The 23705-nt window shown below is 40.7% G+C and overlaps 1 protein-coding gene across 1 annotated transcript; it reads left to right on the top strand.

Moving 5' to 3' along the window:
- The first annotated feature begins 8270 nt into the window (after positions 1-8270).
- mbd6 (methyl-CpG binding domain protein 6) lies at positions 8271-23695 on the top strand. The gene is made up of 13 exons (XM_066663517.1): positions 8271-8743; positions 10467-10635; positions 11202-11341; positions 12143-12245; positions 12957-13125; positions 14853-16910; positions 17962-18782; positions 18955-19114; positions 19723-19862; positions 20843-21562; positions 21946-21995; positions 22099-22162; positions 22520-23695. The coding sequence occupies exons 3-13, from the start codon at positions 11226-11228 to the stop codon at positions 22577-22579; spliced, it is 4461 nt and encodes a 1486-aa protein (XP_066519614.1). The 5' UTR covers positions 8271-8743; positions 10467-10635; positions 11202-11225; the 3' UTR covers positions 22580-23695.
- Positions 23696-23705: the final 10 nt, after the last annotated feature.

Below are 23705 nucleotides of genomic sequence, written 5' to 3'. Positions count from 1 at the left end.
GTAGGTTACCTTTGCACATATTGTACAGACTTAGACATACTGAATGTTCTACTAATACTGTAATAAATATTTTAAGACTGTTTTGTGTGATACAGTGTTTAAATACACATCCTACAGTGTCCTGTACTGTATTAAACAGCTGCTCTATGATACTAAGACCCGAAGAAACACTTAAACAGTGGTATTAGAATTAACCCTTGTTTCTAGTGTACACTAAATATCCATATTGTCAGCTCCACAAAGGTGTACTTTGTAGCTCTATTGTTATAGACTGCATCTGTTGCTTTGTTAGCTTTTATACTGTTTTTCAATTGTAAGGACCACCACAGTGCAGATATTATTTGGGTGTTGAATCATTCTCTGCTCTGCAGTGATGCTACCGATGGAGTTTTAAACACTTCAGTGTCACTGCTGGAGTAAGGATAGTTCACCAACTAAAAATATCCAGCCAACAGCGTCCTGTGCACATTAATGTAGAGCTAGAGAAAGAGTAATACAAACAGTTGAGTAACAGATATTGCTCCATATGGTAAGTGAGTGAGAAATAGATAATGAGTGCAGGCGCAAGGAAGTTATTTTAAATGTATGAATGATTGGTGTAACTAAATGATTGAATTTAAATGTATGAATGATTGGTCTAACTTAAACTGAAGTTATGAAGGGCGTTACATAGTGCTTATTAAATACAAGGCAGTCAGTCAGGACAAAGCTCATTTACATTTATGAACAATACATTTATAGAAATACATTTTATCAGTAATAAATTCTGTTTATTTCAAAGGGATTAAGAGAAATGGGGAGAGTGGCCATTTAAAAATTAGTTTTGACCTCAGGAAAAACACGAAGAAATATGGAAATGTGGTAGAATATATGTAATGAGCCCTTTAATGCATGGCTTTAATATACTTACTTAAAGAAGCATGTATTTTTCATACTCAGAATGAAATCTAGATTTTCCTTTTGTTACGCATGTCCCATTAAAAAAAATGTAATAAATAAAGTGATAAAAGCTCAGTTTTTAGAAAATATATTGAAACAATTGTGTTCAGACAAGCTTAGGGTACATGTGGATAAAAAATATTTCAAATATTTTCATTATTTGTTTGTGTCCTTTCCTTAAGTTGTTATTTTACAAGCAATGTAATAAAATATATGTTTAAATTCACTACTATGTGAATATATCAAATTACAAACAACAGAAATGTGAAAATATATATCAAGCATTTCCACAGATTTATTAGCTTTTAGCAAATATCTGCTTACTGGGTATTCTTATAGGACATTAAAAATACTGCATATTCAGTGGAATAAAATAGGATAGGGTGATGATTAATTCAGTTAAGGAAATCCTTGTTGCTAGTAGAATTAATATATTGATTTAATATTTCAAAATAATGAATAAAATCTCCTGTGTTAATTTGCTTGGTTAATATAAAAGGTACATTTTACAGTATATTTCTTTAATTTATAAACATTTAATTTTACAAGGTATCTAAATTATTTTAAACGCATTAATAATTTGATATTGTACCATCACAGGATTGCTCTTTTAAGTTTGACCATATCCAGCTGCAAAAGGATTATACAATAAGTAAATTTTCACTCGGAATATTATGTTAAATTCAGTAAGGGTGAGACCACTCTGTTGGCTGTAAGGTCACACAATGTTAAATATTACCATGAACATTGCAGCTAATGTAAAAAAAAATAACATGCAATATTTGATACCAACAAAATCACCCATGAGACCAAGTGCATAACCAAGTGGTGTGTAAGTTGCTGGCGTCTGACAGATGTCCTCAGGGACCTCAATCTTCTTGTCATTTAGGGTGACCTTACACACTTAAAAATGAATGGTTTTTCAAGGGTTCTTTAGTAAGAAAAATTGTTCTAAACATAGCACAACAAGGAAGGAAATTTGTGTTTGGTAGATTATTTCTTTGTTGTTTTTTATGTTTCATGGTAATAAATTTTATATCGCTGGAAAGCCTGTTAATTTCCCTTTTAAATGGTGCCACATTTGTAAGGAACATGCATTTGTGGGGTGAGCAGTAGAGCTGAGTATGTGGGTTGCGCCTATGAAAAATTTGCCAAATCCTCTCTGCTAAAGCCAAACAGCTTATTCTGCCATTGACTTGTTTGGTGTTTGGTGAGTTGATGATTAAAGTTTGAAGAAACAAGACATACTGGCAATTTAACAATTTGTTCATTTAAAAAACAGGAGCCTCAATAGTGTGTGGAAGAACCATACACAGCCACAACAGCCTAGCACTTCCTCCTCATGCTGGTCACCAGCCTGGTCACACACTGCTGTGAGATGGCATCCCATACTTTAACCAGTAAATCAGCCAACGTGGTTGTGTTGGTCACTCTGGCACAAACTGCATGACCAAGCTGATCCCACAAGTGTTCAATGGAGTTGAGGTCAGGAACCTGGCAGGTCATTCCATCCTCTCCACTCCCAAATTCTGCAGGTAGTCTCTGATAAACCCCACTCAGTGGGAGTGAGCGTTGTCATTGTGGAGGATAGAGTTCAGTCCCAGACTGTGGAGATATGGGATTGCCACTGGTTGCAGAACTTCATCTCAATATCTCTCTGCATTGAGATTGCCTACAATTGAAATTCCAATTTGAAATTGGCAGAGAGGATTTGGCAAATTTTTCATGGGCGCAACCCACATACTCAGCTCTACTGCTCATTCCACAAATGCATGTTCCTTACAAATGTGGCACCATTTAAAAGGGAAATTAACAGATTTATTGCCAAGAAGCACTGTTACAACAATGAAATTATCTTCCAAACACAAATTTACTTACATTTTGTTCTATGTTTATTTAGAACCCTGAACACTTGAAGAACCTTTTACATAATTAAAGTGTTCTTTGCATCATGAAGGGGTTCTTCAGATTGATGGATAGTCCTATGTAGCAACTATTAGAGAAGGGTTCTATATGTCACTAAAACAGTTCCTCTATTGTTATGATGTAAAGCTTGTTACAGTAGAGGAACTGTTTTTGTTGCCACATAGAATCCTTCTCTAATAGGTGCTATATAGGACTATCTATAGCATGTTCTCCATCAATCTGAAGAACCCCTTCATGATGCAAAAAGCATGCAAAAGGTTCTACAAAGGTTTATGATTCTTTATAGAACATTTTTCTATGCTAAAGAACCCTTGAAGAACCATCATTTTCATGTGTGTAGGGGAAACTTGGAAGCCCTCCACTATTGACACAACCACAGTTATATATACAACTAACGTTACATTCCATACCTCCTCATTATGAAGGTAATGCTACAGATGTGAATGATGCATACCAGTGATAGCATAAGGAAGTCCTAAGGTGACTCTTGTCCATGACCCACAGCACCATAACAACTGGAAAACCCTTGCCAGTATTCTTAATATCATTATAGAAATAATAGAAGGTACATGGCAGTGACCAATGATGCAGATGCTGCACACACGTCCCTCATGGAACACCACATCACCTCTGGAAATAATGCCCTTCCATAGGATCCAGCAAATTTGTAAGCCCATAGGATCACCTCCACCATCCAGTGTGATAGGGGCTGTCTTCACAGTGGCAATCACAGCTTAGCAGCAGAAAAACAGACAAACAACTGGTCAGTCTCCTGGACAGCAGCTGTGGCAGATACATTGGCTCACAGGGCACAACTTGAGCCGTCTGGTTATAGACCGATCCACATAAGCTGTGAGGTCAATGGTTGGGTTTACAAAGGCAGGATTCACAATCTTAGGCTGGAAAGCCATGTTCTGCCCCAGCACAGATTCCAGATCCATCCATGTTCCATTGAGTGCAGTGGGGGCTGATAGAAAGCATGTGCAACATATACTTCGACATGGTGAGCAAAAATTCAGGTTCCGAGGAGATCCACTTGAGCTCCTCTTGCTCCAGGGGCTCAAAGGTGATTTACACAGAGCATTCAGGATGAAGGAAAGTCCCATGGCAGGGCCCTAACTCAGTATAAAGGGGCCAAACTTTATTTTTCCTTTCAAGAACAACAAAAACAGTGTGTATGTGCCTGTGACCAACTGTAGGCTGGTATTCAATGGCAAACCACTGCTGCCTTGTATATTTTAACTTTTGAAAGAGGACTTCCTCTTTGTCAACAGTGAAATAAGCCAAATTGACCAGGGTGCACCAGTCCTAATGGATTGAGCAGAGTACCTCTGTGGTTCGTAGAAAGGCAGAATGTTTAGGAACTTGTTTAGTAGGGTTACCAGATCTGAGATAGTGAAAAAGAGGACACACGTCTGGGGGGAAGGGGGGGTGATGAGCTCTTGCCCCTCGCTGCCGTTGTATGCTTAGCTGAACCTATGTGTGCTTTTAGGTCCTTTACACCTTTATTTGCTACACAAAACATGGGAATTTCTTTTTTAATTCATTCGAGAACTTATATTTACGTTTCGGCATTGCTGCTCGAGATGAGGGTAGGTACATGCTTTGCCTGACATAAACAAGGACTGCTGACGTGCAGACTGACCAATTAAATGTTTACAGAGAAGGTTATCGACCAATAACGGTAGCTCTACAGTCAGACCGTCCAATCAGAAGATTTTAGGCTACTTCACCCCTCCCTCTTCTCACTCAAGCGAACCAAATAGAGTAGGGGAGGACAGGACTAGTTTGTGAACAAAATGCTTCTCCAAATTCTATGTAAGCTCTAGAAAAACAAAATCCTAGACGTTTGTGAAATTCCGCCCGGACATTTTTTTAAGTCTAAAAAGAGGACATGTCCAGGTAAAAGAGGACGTCTGGTCACCCTAATACTGCATTCGATTACTTGAGAAACCTACCCAAAACAAGTCACATACTGTAGGCTACTACACTTGGGAAAATAATTCATGCTTTCACCACTTCACCCTATGTTTAGTCATTGAACGTCTAAAATACAATGAATTTAAACAGGGGCGGCACGGTGGTGCAGCAGGTAGTGTCTCAGTCACACAGCTCCAGGGACCTGGAGGTTGTGGGTTCGATTCCCCCTCCAGGTGACTGCCTGTGAGGAGTTGGTGTGGGTCCGTGTAGGTTTCCTCCAGGTGCTCTGGTTTCCTCCCACAGTCCAAAAACACATGTTGGTAGGTGGATTGGAGACTCAAAAGTGTGTGTGTGTGTGTGTATGTGTTGCCCCCTCCAGGGTGTATTCCTGCCTTCCTTCCAGGTAGGCTCTGGACCCACTGCAACCCTGAACTGGATAAGCAGTTACAGATAATGAATGAATATAAACACATCTGAGAGGCATTAATGTCTATTTCTTATATTCAACCCTAGACCAGAAAGGAGTCAACCACTTGGGAGAGTGTTGAATCTTACGAAGGGGTAACATTACATTTACATTACAACTTAATTTTGGTAAATTTTAGGTGAGTGCTGTGAGGCAGGGAGGGCAGAGGGGGGCTCAAAGCGAATGAGGCACAGATGCATTGTGCCTGTTATTGAGGCTGAGGTTGTGGCAATAACAGATGAAAGGTCTGTGGTCTGCTAGCATCATGTAGTTACCACACCTACATAAAAAGGGAACAGAATTCCAAGGCTTCCTTATCTGCGGGTCATGGGGGCATGGTGCTTAGCAGGAAATTACACATCTCTAGCAAATAAGACTAGCCACTCTCCTCCAGGTCATGTAACACATGGTCAGCAGGGCCAGATCCAGAACTTCCCATGAGGAGTTTAAATTTTCCACTGAACATCTGGGATGAAGGGACATACCCATGGCAGGATGATACTTGAGCATGGAGTGTTCAAACCTCAGCATCCCTTTCAAATACTGTGAAACCAAACCGGTCATCCATGCCCCTCTACTCTGTACTCAGGTAGCAAGTCTCTGGGTAAAGTGCTTCATCTGGTGAAACCTGCAACACAAGCATTGATGGGTGGCATCTGAAGCACGAAATCCTGACATAGAACCACTGCAAAATGAAGTTTAAGGACTCCACTGATGGGGAGTATAAACCCTGTCAAGTCGGGTCTATTCTCAGGATTTTTTTCACCAAGATCCTGCATTCATTAGCAATGCGGTGGTCCTTTTTGCTCGCAGCCCTGTCTGAGAAAAGAAAGCGACAGCTTTAATGAACTACTTTTCCTGAACAACATGTGAAATTTTTAATACAGTGTGACACACCATTTACAGGATAAGGGACATTAAATGAACTTTCTGTTCATGTTATCCCTGGAGGAAGAGCGTGACTGAAAAACCTCCAAACAATATCCGTTCCAAAGGAGAACCATTCAATAGTGAGGAACTGATGTGACCAGACTGCGACACCACACCTTCAACATCCATATAACTCACAAGTCTTCTGTTGATTGAGCACCGATTCCTTTCCACAGGGTGATGAATTTGATGATGTTAAATGCTTGTATTTTGTTCCTATATACATCATGCCCTTTTCTTATAATTTCTTTCACCAGTTGCTTTACTATTAATATTTGTGAATGTTTTTACCAGTGTGTACATCTCTTATCACAAATGCTCTACTACTTGCAAAAGCACTCTAGGTTCTCCTACAAGAAAAAGCACTGCATTGAGCAGTGGAATAAGGTCTTTATCCATGGGGTAAAGCAGTGCATACAGCATGGCTGGAAAAGGATGATATGAATTTCCTGGTTGCAGCAAGCTCAGAGTGCCAGGAGCTGCGTGAATGAGTTGGAAGGCACACTAGTAGAGGTTAAGCTTTTGCTTAGTAGCACTCAGCAGCCATAAGCAACATTCCTGATGTTATGGCCACTCTGTGCCATAACCAAGCATAACTGCTAAATAAAGGCCTGGACTACTGTGTTTTGTCTGGTGGAGGCGCGAGGATGAGCAAAATTTCGAAGTCAAGTTAGAAGAAGGGTTTCTTTCAGAGAGGTGCCATATACTGCAAACTGTTTAAAGCCGAGAATTCCCTAGATCTCAGTCTGTGGGATGTGTTGGGCAATCAAGTCTGATCCAAATAGGTCCAGTTTCACAGCTTACAAGGCTTAATGGAGCCACTGTTGTCTTAATATCACAATGTCTTAGTGCCAGATAACAGAGGACAACTTCAGAGGTGTTGTGGGGTCCATGTTTTGACAGGTCAGATCTATGTACATTGCATAAAGGGAACTAAACAATATTAAGTAAGTGGTTTTAATGTTATGAATGACCATTGTATACATAGGCTGGATGACCAAACTGTTTGCCCAGTGTTATGTAATAAAAGAAAGATAATTAGTTGGTCTAGCTGAAGTAACAGCTATTCCTCTAGATGCTAGAACAATGCTATGTGGATATGGATATGGATATGTTTAGTGATTAGTGGTCAGGTAATAATGTTGGATTAGTTCTGGACCACAAATACCGCTACCACTAATCCCAAATATGCTTAATGGAGCTCTATTAGTCGAGAGAAAGCAGTTGCAGTAGTAAACACCCTAATGCTGAGGGCCATAGGATATACAGTATTGTGCAGAAGTCTCAGGCACTTAAGATAATTATATATATTTAAACTAATGCCTTCTCAGTAAGCGTGGTGCTTGTATAACGTTATATATAATCACAGTAAATACAAAAAAAAATGCATATAAAACAAAAATGTTTTTCTTTCTATAAATTAGTGAAGGTGAAAACTAGTAAAGTAGTATAAAGTAGTAGTAAAGGTTTGAGTGAATTTGAAGAACAATATTTTGTTCAGATTCTCCTTGATTGCATGAATTTGTTAAATCAACAGCACACATTATTTTAAATAATTATTTATTAACCGGTAAAACCAGGTATTGGATGATAACCTCAAATAATATGGACTGCCACGAGGAGAGATTTGGAAAACGTTAAACCAACACATTCATATACACAATATCACACTCCCTGGAATAATGTTATATGAGTTTAGTCTAATGTTGGGCGTTATTTGTTGTTTGTTTGTTAGCAAATAAACACTGCTCAGATAAATATCTTTTAAATCCCATAATCTGTGCCTAAACGTTTTGTACAGTACTGTATGATACAGCACATTGTGAATCAGATATGTTGGAGCTATAGATTAATAATGAGAGGAAGGTGAGTATATGCTGATGAAGGTGGGTAAATTATATTGATGAAAAAATTGCCACTGGATCCTCTTTGAACTGAACACTATATCACTCGAATATTCGACTCATTGAATCCGGCGTTTTTTGTGAATCGGCTCATTGAACTGAATCGATCTTCCCGTCTCCAGTCCACACGCTGCTCCTGCCCGGGTGCATTGTGGGAGCGGAATTCCCTGGGCCGAGTGCGCAGGTCCGAAAGGAAACTCCATGATTTTTTTGGACGGAATCCTGGGGAAAATAGGAACTTGAACTGGGGATTAATAGAAACGGCGCATCACAGAAGCGAGACGCGACTCGGGCCCGATTTTAAGCCGCTTCAGAAGCGCTGATGTCGGCGTGTTTATCGCTGGATTAAAGAGAAGCGCGCCTTGCGGCCGACCCTCAGACCCGCTCCAAATTTAACAGCGTTTAGGCGACAATGCAGCGGGCGCAGTAAAAGCACCCAGGCGTTATTGCTCTTTGTGCTTTTAGGACGGACGCACAGGAGGAGGAAGAAGAAGAAGGAGAAAAGTGGACGAAAACCATAGGAAAACAAACGGCAGCGGCTGGAGAATAAAGTCTGTCAGAAAATCCTCCTCGGCTCTCTTCTCTCTCTTTCTCTCTCTATCTCTCTCGCATTCACTACAGCGCGTATGAGGAGCTGAAAACTTCATAAACACAGAAGGTATGTGGCTAGCTAATACCAGCTGCTAACAAACTATAAATACAACACGGTCACTCTAACGTAATCTTGTGGACTTTTCCTCTACTTTTATTTCTTCTTTTGTTCCCGGCATATATTAAACAGCATGCGACATTTTAAGTTTGTTCATTTTTGGATTAACAATATCTTCTTTAGCTTATTAGCATACCAGCTAGCTAGCAGAGGTGAGTCCAGGTCCAGAAATGACAGAAACCCATTCCAGGCTTTCATCCCAACTGCCTAGACTCCCCTGTAACTGTTTACAGGCAAACTACTAAATACATGCAGTTGGAACAATTTCCTGGGGAGGATCTTTTTACTTTCTGGACCTCAAACGGCTCTGCGTTGGCTAGTTGTTATGGAGGTTCTCGCCGAGGGTGCGTTCAAAACAGCGGTATAGCATAATACATAGTGCACTAAAACCAGTAGCTATATAACAAGTAGAAATGCGTTGTTTGGTGTAACTTTTATAATATGGAAGTGTATTCCCCTTCTCGCTTTATGAGTGGGCAGCGTGGCAGTAAGTTCTTTTATATTTTTCATTAAACAAAATACTTGTCATCATATTTTGACAGGCTGACACCATCCACTAACCGTACCACAACTAATATGCCTTATGGTATTTATTCAGGTTTTTCCCTATTTTGTACAAGCCAGTCACAGCAGGCCAAATTGTGCTATTTCTGTAATAAAACTTGAAATTGATCTCTGTTTTTTAAGTACAGGCGATATCAACAGTATGATTTTCATGACAGTAAGTTTATTATAATAATGTTATCCTCATATTGCTCACGTCTAGTCAGCTCCCTGTTTTAAAGTAACTGATCTGGTCCTGTTTATACTTTTTTTTTGTCTCTGAAACCTTTATTTTCATGTTTAAACAAAACCATTAATGTGCATTAACTGCTTAGAACAAATGTCTTTTTAAAATTTGTGGTATACCTTAGGTGGTAACCTAAATCTATCTGTGTAAATTCGGCACATATTCAGTGACAAAGTATTTATTGAAATGTTTGAATTTTTAAACTGTCCATAAAGTGACAGGTGAAAAAATTTAAAATTTTTACATTTGCAAGTCATTTTGTTTATTATCTCACCTCCTAAATTAATTGATTTAATATCTACATTTATTCTAAAAAGATAAGTATCAATGATAGGTTTTGTATTTTTATTTAACAAAATGTCAACTATAGGAAGAAGACTTTGTTTTTTTTTTTTATCCCCAGAAGTCTTTTGTCTCATCATGTTTTGTAAAGTTCATGCTATGTTATATGTTGCACCTTAGACATAAAGTCAGTTAAATTTTCATTTATACCTGTGCATAGGGAAAAAACAACACAGCATTTTATCCATGTCTAAACAGTGCTTTTAAAAAAGGCAAATTTCTAAAAAAAAAAAATAAAAATGTACCTGGTTCTCTTTCTTCTCCTTTCTTATGTCACAGTATATAGTTTAGTTGGTTTTGCTTTGTTTTACCTTGTCTTTGCACTCTCACATAAACCTGAACATAGTGCTGTGATTGAAGCGGCCAAGAGGCAGAAAAGTTGTAAACTGCCTGCCATCTATGCACAGCTTGTTCTCAAATATCGGCAGATCACAAAAACTTGACAATTTGGCTTATATCACATGCATGTTGCTCTGTAAATGGTCTCTTATTATGTTAAATAAAGGTACATGCTGTAACAAGAGTCTGCCTTTGTTTCAGGTGTCCGGTTCCAAAGACGAGAGAGGAAAAAAGATAACAGATTCCAAAGAGAAGAGAGGATTCCCAACTGGCTTTCTGTTCATTTGTGTTCTGGTAACACTGTTTGAAATGTCCTTGCAAGGGTGGATTTCATGGATGGTGTTGACTCAGTCTATATAAAAATGAAAAGGTAAATTAAACCAAACTGAATGTTGTTCTTCATTTATGTGAAATGACAATTTCAGCAAATTTTAAAAATTCCCCCACATTTTTAGCCCTAGTGATACAGATAGGGTTATATCTAGGTTATAACTTGTTTTAAAAAGTGTCTCTTTCTTTACGTTAATAGCCAGGTTTACAATACTTACCCTTTAAGGCTGGAATGCAGAGCTCTGAAGTGGTTTTACTCCTGTTTGACAGTTTGTCATTGATTGATTTTGCTTTAGGGTCCCAAATTTAGACACAGGCATGTGAGTGTTGCTCTCATTGCATTTTGCATTGTGCAAATATCCCTTCCTTACCTCTGGTGCTATTTCAATTTGCTGTTTATTTCAAAGTTTTTTAAAATTCACTGTTTTGCAGTGGCTTAAACCAGTTGATATGACATTCTGGAGTGTGCTGTAAGTGTGAGTGTGTTCAGAATGTTTGTAAAACAATGTCTCACAACCTGATCTCTGATATTTACTGATAATGTGAACTGAATATTTGTTTTTAGTTGAATGAATTTGATGAGTTGACTATTCTTTTGGTTTTTAGGAGCTCAATGTGTGGTAGCAGAAAATGACGGGGGGCAATGAGAATGCAGCAGGAGAAAAAGATGGTGGTCCAACACTCACCACTCAGGTCCCTGTTGGCTGGCAGAGAAAAGTGGAGGATGGGACTGTCGCTTACATCAGGTAGCTATACTTCTGCTGAACTTCTTGCAGGTTTCTTTGTGGCATCCTTTAGAGATTGTATGAATAGGCAAATGGATTTGTGTGGAATTGTGTGTGTGTGTGGAATAATTTTCATTAAATTATTCATGGAATAATCATGAATTGCTGAAAATAGAAAGGTAGTTTTTAGTACAGCAGCTACAGAATGTTTTGCATAACTACAGGGTGCCCACAAAAAATTTTGTACAGTGATGCAGCCTTCTGTAACAAAAAGTAGTAATGGGTTGTAGTTAACGCCGGGTACTGAAATTCCATTTATGTAAGTAACATCACAGTAGTACATAATCTGTTACGGTTAGTAAATATACCCATTTCTAGCCTCTCATATTCTTTTCTGTTTCTAATTAAAAAGAGTTTTTGCAAAACCTATTGATCAGAAATCATATTGTAACCAAGCTGTCAATATTTGTATGATGTTGAAAAACCATTGTGTCACTGAGCAGTATTTGTTTGGAGCTTTTACAAATATGCATTTTCCATAGTCATTGCTAAACAGTATGATAAATTGAATGCAGGTCTGTTTTTCTTCTTTCTGAAATACGAGTTGCTTTGTTCTAAAATTTCCACTAGTCCGTGGGAACAATTTTCACTGTTACAATAGCAATGCTGTTTTGCGGCATCTGTGATTACACACAGATGTGTGTGACTGTTCACTAAAGCAAACTTCAGTCACACATTCAAATGCATGACCTGTCAAACTGATAGTCTGTGATCACAGTCTCCCCAGCTGAACATCTGTGCGTTTTCTCCCCTCTTTCTCAGCCCAAGTGGTACAGTCTTGTGTTCTGTGGAGGAGGTGAGAGTGTATCTATTGACAGACAGTACATGTAAGTGCGGACTGGAATGCCCACTTGTCCTCCCAAAGGTGAGATTCTGGTTCATTGTTGTAACTTTTTATTATTTAACCTTAGTTTGAATGGAACCCCAAACCATAATTTTCAGGTTTCACATGAACCACTTGTCCAAATAAGATTTTTATCAGACATTTGGAGATGCGGCGAAAGTTTGTTTATTAATTTTATTAATAATGTGTCAAATAAACTACAGAAACACATTCCATACCTTTTTTGTGCCTGGTATGAACTACAAAAAAGTATTTCTTTATGTCCCATTGGGAATTTGTACTCATTTCTGGTGTCATTGTTATTATGTAATAGAGGTGCTAGAGCACGGATACAGCTGCAAATAAGCTACTGTATATTACTGCTGCTTTGTGCTTAAATCAGGGTTGTCAAAAATTAAGAAACATGTCTTGGGTAGAAAGGCTAATATATATATATATATATATATATATATATATATATATATATATATATATATATATATATATATATATATATATATACACACTTTTTTATGTGCAGTTAAAAATACTGTTCTGTTTTCTAGCAACACAGTTTGTAGTTGACTTAGGTGCTAGTATGGAAGATGCCAGTGAGAAATACAAAAGATTCATGGAGAGTTAATTTTTAAATAAATGGGATTGGAATCTGCCATTTTTTTAAGACCTGATGGGCAAAATCAATTTACTTGATAAGTTCTCAGACAGATGTCTTTTCCCCCCCCTTTCTTTTAGGTGTTCAACTTTGACCCTGCTGCAGTGGTTCAAGCTCCAAGTCATCAGTCGGGGAAGGTGGAGGAGGACATGACGAAACTCTGCAACCATCGCCGGAAAGTGGTTGCTATGGCTGCTTTGTGCCGGAGCATGCAAAACTCCCAAATTCCACTGCCAGCTCATGGCACAGGTACACTAACCTGGTGCTACCTCAGTGCACCATACATTTTGCTCTACTGAGGCTTATCTCTAGTGCACAACAGTTGACAAATTCAGACTTCAATACAGGATCATGGTTATTTAAAAAAAAATTATCTAGCTTTTCTGTGAGCTTATATAGCTGTGCTTTGTACTTTTAAGGCATCAGTTTGTTTGTTTGTTGCTTGTTTGTTATAGCCTCAAATGAAAAGCCATATTCTGTTGGTCACATTTTGTTTAATTGAACAAAACTTACCCATTGAGTTATAATGAAAATCGTGTCTGTAATACTTATTTGTTGTTTCCCAATCCTGGTCCTGGAGTGACCTTGACCTGCACATTTAAAAAAATTTTATTTTTTCCCCCAAATTACTCAATCTAACTGATTTAAATAACACTGTATTCCTAAGTTTGCAGGGGTGTGTTAGAGCACAGGGCATAAAAAAAACACTTGCATATCGTCACTCTCCAAATAAAAACATGCATCTCCGTTTTTCTTGTTGATTTATTTAGTTTACTACATCATTTGAGTATAGCAGCTGTCCTTCACAATTTGTGAAAATTTCATGATAAATGAAAATACTCAAATTACTTGGAATAAGATCTTTTACATTGTCTTCCACTGAAAGTTAAGGGTTTTTTTTAAGGATGCACCAATTTAGAATTTGTTGGGTGGATACGATAATTAACAACTTATCAAATTGAATTTATTTATATAGCGCTTTTTACAACTGACGTACTATCAATGCGGATTTGAATCAAAGCCCAGTGCGAGCAAGCCGAAGGCGACCGTAGCAAGGAAAACTTTTGTGCAGCTGATATCGATTTTAATAATCGATAAATTTATCTTTTTGAATTTAAAGCAAATTCACGCTGGATTCAACCAAAACAAATTCTTTTTACCATAGGTCGTCATAGGACAAGCATTTTTTCCCTCAATATTTGTACATTTCTGTACTTTTTATTATTTAAGTTAATTAGTAGTAGTTCATTTATATTTTTATCCAAGGTTTACTGCAGGTTCTGCACGAATGGTTTTCTAGAGTGGCTTTAATTAGTTCTACACTGGGTTTGGTTTTGAGAGCAAGGGCGAGTCAGTGTTTTTGAGTAGTTTAATTGTTTTTCATCGTGTTTCAGTAATTCATTCAGACGCTGAATGACTCTATTTTCATGTGTATTTATATAAGAAGGTTTCCTGCATTGTGGTGATTGAGAGTACCGTTCTGTCGTTTAACCTGCTTTATGTTTACACCACTATCTGTGTGCGTGTACTGAGCGCCACTGATATTTTAAATTAGTTTTCATCCTTACAACCGACAATAAAATGCAAATTCATCATAGTGACAGAGAGATTAAATCCAAGAGCTTGTTCTCTAAAGAAACTGAAAAAAAATGTCCACACAGCAGACATAGTTACAGGCGAGCAAGTACAAATAGAGAGGAAAGTTATAGGTTGTAATATTGGCTAAAATTCCAGTATTGGACAGATGACAATAACAAAAAAAAAAATCAACATATCGGCAAATAATATATCGTCTGCCGTTATATAGTGCAGCACTAATTTTTTCCTTCTCGTTTAAAGTTACTATTTCGCAGATGCATGTTTTTCTTTGGACAGTGATGATATGCACCATATGAGCACTCCAGGATCAGGGCTGGGAGCCTTTTCATACATTGCTATATAGAAAAGTGACATGATGTAAAACATGTGTGTTTTAGGGAGTATCGTGTGTTCAGTAGATGGCAGGGAACAGAGAGGACCCATAGTGACTCGTGGAGACATGGTCCACTGCACTTACCTGACCCAGCCAAGATTGAACCAGCCCAGACCCAGCAGCAGCAGTAGTAGCTTTCCTCTGCCCTCCCCTGTCCCCCTCCTGCAGAATGGATCCCTCTCCCAACCCACCACTGTTCTGGCTTCAGATCAGAGCTCCCCCTTAAAGAGGCCGCCTGCCCAGTCACCAGGACCCAGCATAGCTGCTTATGGGAAACAGCACTGGAGCCCTCATCCTGCCATTACTCAAACCATACTCCAAAGAGCGCCTCACAAGCCCCCATCTCCTAGCACTACGAAACTAGATCCACACATGCATGCATACCAGCTGGACTCGTCCCTCTCCATCTCGCTTTCTTCTCCCCCTTCTTCGTCTTCATCTGTGATTGGCAGGGCTGGGCAAACACATCTGCAGGGAACAATTGTGAAATCACCTTCTCCTCTATCTGTTTCTTCATCACCTTCCTGTGCTCTGGACTCGTTCTCTCCACATCAGCGATCCCGACACTCCTCCACCTCTTCTCTCTCTGAAGGAGCTCCAGGATCTGTTCTCAGTCACACTCAGGGGGTTAAAGTGTCCCCATCTCCACTGCCCTCTGCCCAGCCCTCTGCCTCATCACCCAAACTCCCCCTGCCTCCTGCTAGTCCACGCATACGCCTCGAAGGCATTTTGCAACAGTACAAGGAGTGCGGTGGCATAAATACAAATACAAACACCAACATGAACTCCATCCAGTACCATAACACACTCAGTAACCAAAGCAACCTAAACACATCGCTGAATCCACAGCCAGCTCATAGCAGCCCCTGTGACAGGAAGAATGGATCGGGATCCAGTGCTCCTACCCAAGGTTTGCTGGGTCTCCCTCTGGGTCAGATCCTTTGCCATCAGAAGACCCAGCAGCAGCAGCAGCACATCAATAGCTCTTTCCCAGCCAGTAGTCTCCTGTCAGCAGCTGCCAAAGCCCAGTTGGCAAGCCAGAAAAGCCAGAATCAGGCCGGTGCTGTAGAAACAATGACAGCTCTCCCTCTTCTGGACAAGGACCAGCAGTCAAAGGTATTGATTAGCACTTTAAACAGTAGCCTTCATACACCTACAGCCCGAACCCAGTCTTTGACAGCCTTCTTGCTCCCTCACTCCCCTACCCTTACCATGACCTCCTCCACTCTGACAGAGAAAAAGTTACACCGCAAACGCCAGCGTCGCTCTCCCACTGTACTTAGCATGTTGAAAGAATCACAAATGAACAGGACCACAGGAGACCCACCTGCTTCTTCCCTGCTTGTCCCATCCCCCTCCTCCTCTAGCTCTCCTCCTCTCATCTCTCACTCAGAGACCCACCTCCATAACACACGGCTTTCTGGCACTCCTCCTGTCTCCTCCAACAATATTATGAGGCAGCCAGAATTTGAGGAAGGCAAGAAGACAGTTCTCGCTAACTCCATTCCTCTCTCCTCCCCCTCTGCTTCTTCCCAACCTTTGTCTGCCCTGCTTCAGCTCCTCAGCATGCAGAGTGTTCAGAACGCCACCCAGCCTAATAGTACCACAACATCATCTGTACAAAGCAAACACACGGGGGCGCTGCCTTCTCCTTTGTCCATTCCTGTCACCACCTTGACCCCTAGCTACGACAGCCAGTCCACCGGGCTGAACACACACATCCACATGCAGCAGCCTCACCCACAAAACCTGGTGCCGTCTATGGATCCAATTGCTCAGCTCCAGACTCCTCAGCCCATTTCTCTTACATGTGAAAACCTAGAAGGAGCTGCAATAAACCTCAAAACGACAAGCAGTGAGGTTCTGAACTTGAGCCAGCAACAGCCAAGCACCAGGACAGTCACTGAGCCTTCTTTTACCAGCCAGTCTCCCCCTGCCAGCTGTCTGCGTGCATCCATCCACCCAGTGAAAAGCTGCGCAACCAAACCAGGAGAAACTGGCTCAGATAATGACAATTACCAAGCAAGCCAGTCTAGCCTCCAACAGTCTACAGAAAGTGAGGGTACGTGATATTTATTTATTTCTTACTTACTTACTTACGTTTTCCTTCAGTTTAATATTACATGGTTTTGAACCTGGGTGCACACAGGTGTAAGACATGAAAACTAGAAAGAATTTTGACTACTTGGTAGAAAAGCATGGTTATATTCAGTCAGTTTTGGTGCCTATGAACACTTTAATCAAAACAAACCCAGACGGGAGACCTGCTGTCTTGGTGACTTGGGTTCCAAGACCTCAAAATTTGATCCTGTTCCCCAGTGAAGGTCTTGATAAATTGCATTAGGATGGTAGACCTTGAGGATCGGCATTTCATATCCACTTTTTTATAGCTTGTATACCGGTATTAACACACTTATGGCTCCATTCTCTGGTGTGGTACCTACACGATTCGGCTTGGCCTGGGTCAATAAGCTTTTCAGCCCTGGTCCCTGGTTGCTTTTCCATCAGCACAGCTCCCCATGAAATATAGCAGGTGATGTCACAAAACAGTTTCTAACAGGAAAACCACAACAACGGTGGCTGTTATGTTAAGCGCAGTTTACTTGTGTATTCACAAGCTTTTTTGAATGCTGCTCCATGCCCCAGATCTAACAGATCGACAGTTTTTTCATTTCTTGTTTCACGTCTGCCTCTCGCTGGAGTTTTTTGCTGGCCACCAATCCGCTGAGTGTTTGAACTCCTTCAAAAGACCACAGCCTAGTTTTACATGCCGTTTTGTGTTGGATAAATCCATATATGATTGCTGATGTATGTTGGAGATATTACAGATGGCTAGTTTGTGCTGGTTGTCTGAAGTTTGTGGTTATTGACAAGTCTCTCTGGCCAGTCAGTGCTCTGCAAAGTTAACATGTCACGTTTAGTCCCTACACGGCTCACTTGGATCTGCACACAAGCAAAAAATAAATTAATTAAAAATACGGGGACCAGATATGTTTAGTCGAGTAGGAACCATGCAATACTGTAATGTTACTGTAGTTAAGAAATTATTTAAGATTAATATGAGATTTGGAGTCATATGATTAATTAACTATTTGCATCTCCTCTCCATACAGGTCCTGTACTACCGGAGGAACCTCAGGACTTGCAGACTAGACTTCTTACTGGCTATGATCCAGACCCTAGCCTCCCTCATTCACCTGTCCCCACTGCTTCCTCAGCCGACATCCCCAGCACTCCAACTGACCCTGTGAACGCCTTGCAGTTGGCCGAGTCTTTCCCTTTCATGACGCAAGAACAGTTGCTCCAGCTGCTCTCCTCCACTGCAGGCCTGCCCTCCCTTCTTCCTCCATTCTTAGGCTCTTTGCCTCTCGGGCTTTGGACAGGCAGTCAGCCCCCTACCACAGGAAACAGCACCCAGCCACCACCAACAACAACAAACAACATCCTCAATCAGGCTTCCCCACTCAGCATTCTACCTTCCAGTCTTGGAGCTCAGGGGGAGTTCCCTCTTAACCTCATCAGTCTTCTCAATCCACCAGCTCCGGCTCCAGGGTTTGAGCTTGGTGAGAAGACCCCTGGGCTGCAGGCTCTGCTCATGGCGTCCTTGCTTCTTGGACAGAACCCTGCTGCTATGCTGCCTTTGCCTGGAATTAATCTGGAGCTTCCTCCCTCACAGCAGGTTTTTGGGGAGGGAGTGTCTCTGGAGAAGACCCCTGCACCTCTGCTGGATTCTGTGCTGATGGGCCCAGGGCTCCTTGAAGCTCTCCAGGCTCTAGCACCACCTGCAGATGGACAGTCTCTTCTGCTCTCCGCCCAGCTCACTCCTCCCCCTCCTCCCGCCTTCCTGTCCCTCAACCACACCCTGCTGGCTGCAGCTCTCGCCCAGACAGAAACTCTCCCCAACCACACACCATCCCCCCCGCCACACACTCAGGTACACTTTTGCGCACACGTGCTGATTGCATGCCCTGTGTACAAACATACACACTTGCACAAATGACTGCATGCTGTAGGTATCTGTATCTTTTTGAGGGTTCAGGTTCTTTGTAAAGTTTTTATATGTTTAATGCTAGATGTTAATATGTATCTGTCTCTATGTGCTGTAGGGGACCCTTTCCAGCCCTGCAATGGTCTCTACCTCTGTGTCCTGTGCCCCTCTGGTACCCGTTGCTGGGCAGGAGGTCTGTGACTCGCTAACCGAGCAGGATAAGACCAACACCCAGGCACCTCCATTTCTGCCTCCACTCCTCCCTCCAGGGGTCTTGGGTGAGTGAACAGAAATTGTAAATTGTGTTATGTAGCACATTGTTTTAGACCAAATTGAGACTTATAATCATCTAATGGCACCTGTCTGTGATATCCATAAATATTAGCCACTTCAAAATGATGTGAATGATGTGCCCAAAGTTTTACCTTCAGTGATACAAAGTTAACAGGTTGTCAGTCCAGTACAGTTTAGCTTTGTTGTGTCACTTTTAGGAATGCACTTCAGCTTTTCTGACTACATTATTCTGTTGTTCTTTGGTGAATATATATTCTGGACCTTTTCCATATTTTGGAATGTGGGAGGTGGATTCTATGTAATATGGACTCTGAATTTGGACTCAAATCTATTTGAGCTAGCTAGGATGCACATTCTGTCTGAACACTAAGCACAATTGCTCTGGATAAGAGCGTCTGCTAAATGCTGTAAATGTAATAAAAAAAAAATAAAAAGATGATTTATTTCCTTTGCCAGAAAGTAGCCATGTAAGCATTTTTGCTTTTCTTCCTTGCTGGAATTCACATCATGTTGTACTCTGCATTACTGCAAAGTCTTCATTAATTATATTTATGAAAATAACATTGAATGAGTTTTTCTTGTGTTTGTGCAGGTGATCTTACAGCCCTGGGTAACATCAATAGTCTGAATGGTTTACTTGGAGCAGGGTCTTTGCTGCTGCCCCAGGCTTCCTCTCTTGGCATGGCACTGCCACAGAACCAGACCAGCCTAAACCCACTCACCTGCTTGCAGGTAAACCCTTTAAAATATGGCATTCATAGACGTTTACCAATGACAATGTAATAGGGATGTCACAATAACCATAATATGATAATACCGCACTATGGACCGCTATGGTCTTTGGGGTGTGTATGTGTAATGAACATTAAATAAATTAGTTTAAAATATCGTAAAAAACAGTAAGAAAGTAATTTTTCCCAACTTTTGGGAAGTCTTCAGTGTCAGTCTTCATTTTACAAAATGGACACAGTGGCAGCAAACCTTGTCGCAAAACCAAATGCGGCTTTCCAGTTGGGCAGCATTTCAGCTTTCAACCAAATGAAAAGGGAGAGTCAGGCAATTCAGACCAGGAAATCTGTGCCAGAGAAGTCGCAGTGAAATGGAGAAATGCGAATTTGAGATATCATTTAGCTACCTATAATCCAACTATCGAAGCCCAACTGCCTCCTCCAGCAACGAGTCATGGAGCAGCCTCAAAAAGCACAGTTCAGGCTGGTTCCAGGTGACAGTGAGGAGTGTAACACTAGAATCGGGATGAATTGAGTCATTTGGGATGGTAATATAGCAATTTGCTGTGTTGAGCCCTGATAAAACACTACATGGGAAATTATTTCACCTCGACAGCCCTACAAGCTACACTAAACAGTGAGTAGACACTGTTTAAAAACCCGAGCTGCACTGCTGTGTCTGCTCCACCCATGTCAGCCCAACACACTAACATCCCACTACCATGTCAGTATCACTGCAGAAAGGGAGCAAAGAAAGTATGCAGAGCAGGAGATGGACTCCTGTCTGTAAACGTAGAACTACAAAGTGTTCCTGTATGGTCAGCAGAGCTGAGAGAATAGTATTTATGTTAATAAATGATTAACAATGAGCTTGTACAGAAACATTTTTTTTTAAGTATTTCCTTACATCAGAAATATGTGGACATATTTGGCTCATACAAGTCAGCAATTGCCAAACTATCAATTGGTATTTCCATATTACAGTTGTCTATGGCTCCAGCACTGATGGGAGAGAAACCACTTGCTCTGCATGAGACCCCTCCAGCCCAGGAGGACCTTTCACCGTCTCATCTGGCCCAGGACTCTCTATTGAACCCTGGACACATTCAGACTCCTGCACAGCAGAGAGAGGAGTCAGGAGGAGCAACAGAACCTGGGCTGTTGGACCCTTACAGTTCCTTCATGGACACCATCTACACTTCCTTTCTGCAGGTGAGTGGGCGTGGCTCTGAGGGAGGAAGTGACTCCACCCCTCTCTCATATCCTGAGCTCCCACCGCTGTTGCATCAGCCCAGTGGCCCACCGTCCCTCAGCCCACGGAGAGCATGCTCCGTACACAACTCCGACCTCTCTAGACTTACCATGGACACAGCCCAGTCTCCGGCTCGTGGGACCCCAAAACTCAACGAAGACCCCTCAACTCCACCGCCCAGCAAACCTGCAGGAGCAGATGCGTGTCCAACAGATAACCCTCTGCATCTTAACTTTATGGAGGAGGCCAAGACAGACGGTTCAGCCAAACTGTGTGTCTATAGCAACGGGATAGGATCGGGGCCTGGGGTAAGAAGAGAGGATGATGATGATGAAGATGAAGACGAAGAAGAAGAAGACAGACAGCCACAGGTATACTTGAGCCCCAGAGAAAGAGTGGCCAGTGATGCAGAGAACGATGCCATGTGTAACACAGACATGGAGCAGGGTCGAGTGAGTATTTTTATTTATTTATTTATCTATTTTTTTTTTTTTTTTTTTTTTTTTTTTTTTTTGACAGATTTGACAACCTTGGTGGATAATAATTATTTTTTAAACGTGGGTAATTTCCAAACTGAAAATAGTATTTAACACTCTTTGTCTTAAGGGCTTGTGAATAGTTATTGGAGCTTTCAGAAAAGTATTCCTGATAGAAGTGATGTTTATATACAGGATGACATTTAGTTTTTTTATTTGAACGTAGAAGTATAAGTATTTAAACTGAATGTTTGACTTTAATGTAGTTGCTTAACTAAATTAATGTAATGTTTCACCTCACTAGTGATTGAAAGAAAATACAGTGATTGAACAGAAAATATTTTTTCTTTTTGTTACAGGCTGCAGAAATACGTACAGGCTCTAGAAGAGGGAGAAAAAGAAAGCAGACGTCAGTATCACAGTAAACGTGGAAACCTGGAAATTAATATTTATTTTCAAAATATTTTTTTGTCTTTCTTTTATTTGTAACATTTGTCATTCCTTTGCGGCAGGCTGCAAAAAGGACCAGAGATTTCAGGAAATATTGACAGCATCATAGAAGAGCCCGCAGCTACGGTGAGACTGATATACAGACACACCCCGAAACCCCCTGGCAGACGCACATCTAGACAGATGCGGTTTGATTGCGGAGGGAAAAATGAGGCGCTATGGTTGCAAAAAAAAAAAAACAACTCGACATTTTGTCAACATAATAAATAGATATATTATAATGAAACAGGAAACATATTTAAATACACAGGGGAAATGTGTCAATGCATTAGACAGACATCAAACAGAAGCATTTGCATTTAATGGAATTCATGTAAACAACAGGATGCATCGGGGTTGATTTTTACTGGAGGGGCTGTTGTGTCTGGTAATAGCAGGTGTGTTGTGATTCATTTTAATCATGTTTGTTTTTGTGTGATGCAGATAGCACTGCCGAGGCCAGCGAGGGCTGCAAGAGGGAAAAGGCGGCGTGTATTCAGATAGACATTCAAACTGAAGCCCTTATCCTACTGTACTTGCCCGCCAACACCAGCACTGTCACTATGGCAACACCACGACGGTGCGTCACGGTCGACTGCGCCGCACTGTGAGGACCCGAAAAACAGAATCTGCTTCTCCAAAAAGCTCAGTTACCTCACTCGCCGTCTCCTGCCCTCCTTTATACTGTTACTATTCTGTTTCTGACCTCTGCCTTCTAGTTACACATTGGTAGTGACAGTAATGTGAGCAATACTAGATACGGAACAGACTAGCCAACACTACTACATAGGAACTCACACCATTTGTCCTCTCGTGTGGAGTAGTATGTACACACACGCTCACGATTATGTGGCAGTGTGCATACACGTTTCCTATTCAACACAAATTTGATGCTTGAAGTTCAAAACGTTTCGTTTCTATTTAATGTGGGCCTGTAGCACCCTCTATCTGCCAGTCATTCTTACTGCACTCTAGTTTCCTTCTTATTAGCCACTGTGCTGGAAGTAGGTTATGGTCCCTTTTTAAACTTTGACCAAACAAATATTAACTGTCTTAAATTTGTAATTTCTTTTGCGATAATCTTAAAAAAAAAAAAATAGTAAAAGAACCTCATGAGTAGAATTTCCTTCCCCAGACACAGCAGTGTTTTGTGTGTGTGTGTGCGCGTGTGTGAGTGTAAATGGAAGGAGTATATGTACTGTATGTGTGTATGTTGCGGGGTCGGAGTCTGATACTGTGATCAATGGGAGATTCTGTATGTTTGGTCAGAGCTGAAACTCTAGCGCTCATTTGAGTCTGAAACCCGACTGCCACCTCATCAACGCAGGCACAAAAATATTTAAATAATGGTTTAAAGTAATAATGAGGATGATTATGCAATTTTACTAACAAATTTTATGTAAATATGTACAGTTTTAGTATTTTATTTTGTACACTTTTTTAGGAAAAAAATGATTTGTAAAGTATTTCCTCCTCAGAAAAACTCCTTTCCATTCCCATATTTACGTTTGATTTGTAAAGAGAATACCTTGAAAGTTGTGAGCAGTAGCATTTCTTTTTTTTATTTTTATGGGAGTTGACTTTTTATTTAACAAATTAAAATGTTTACCAAATTCTGAGAACATCTCTT

The sequence above is a fragment of the Hoplias malabaricus genome, chromosome 3 (genome assembly GCF_029633855.1).
Source record: "Hoplias malabaricus isolate fHopMal1 chromosome 3, fHopMal1.hap1, whole genome shotgun sequence".
In the NCBI taxonomy this organism is placed as follows: domain Eukaryota; kingdom Metazoa; phylum Chordata; class Actinopteri; order Characiformes; family Erythrinidae; genus Hoplias; species Hoplias malabaricus.
This window is presented reverse-complemented; position numbering and strand designations above follow the sequence as displayed.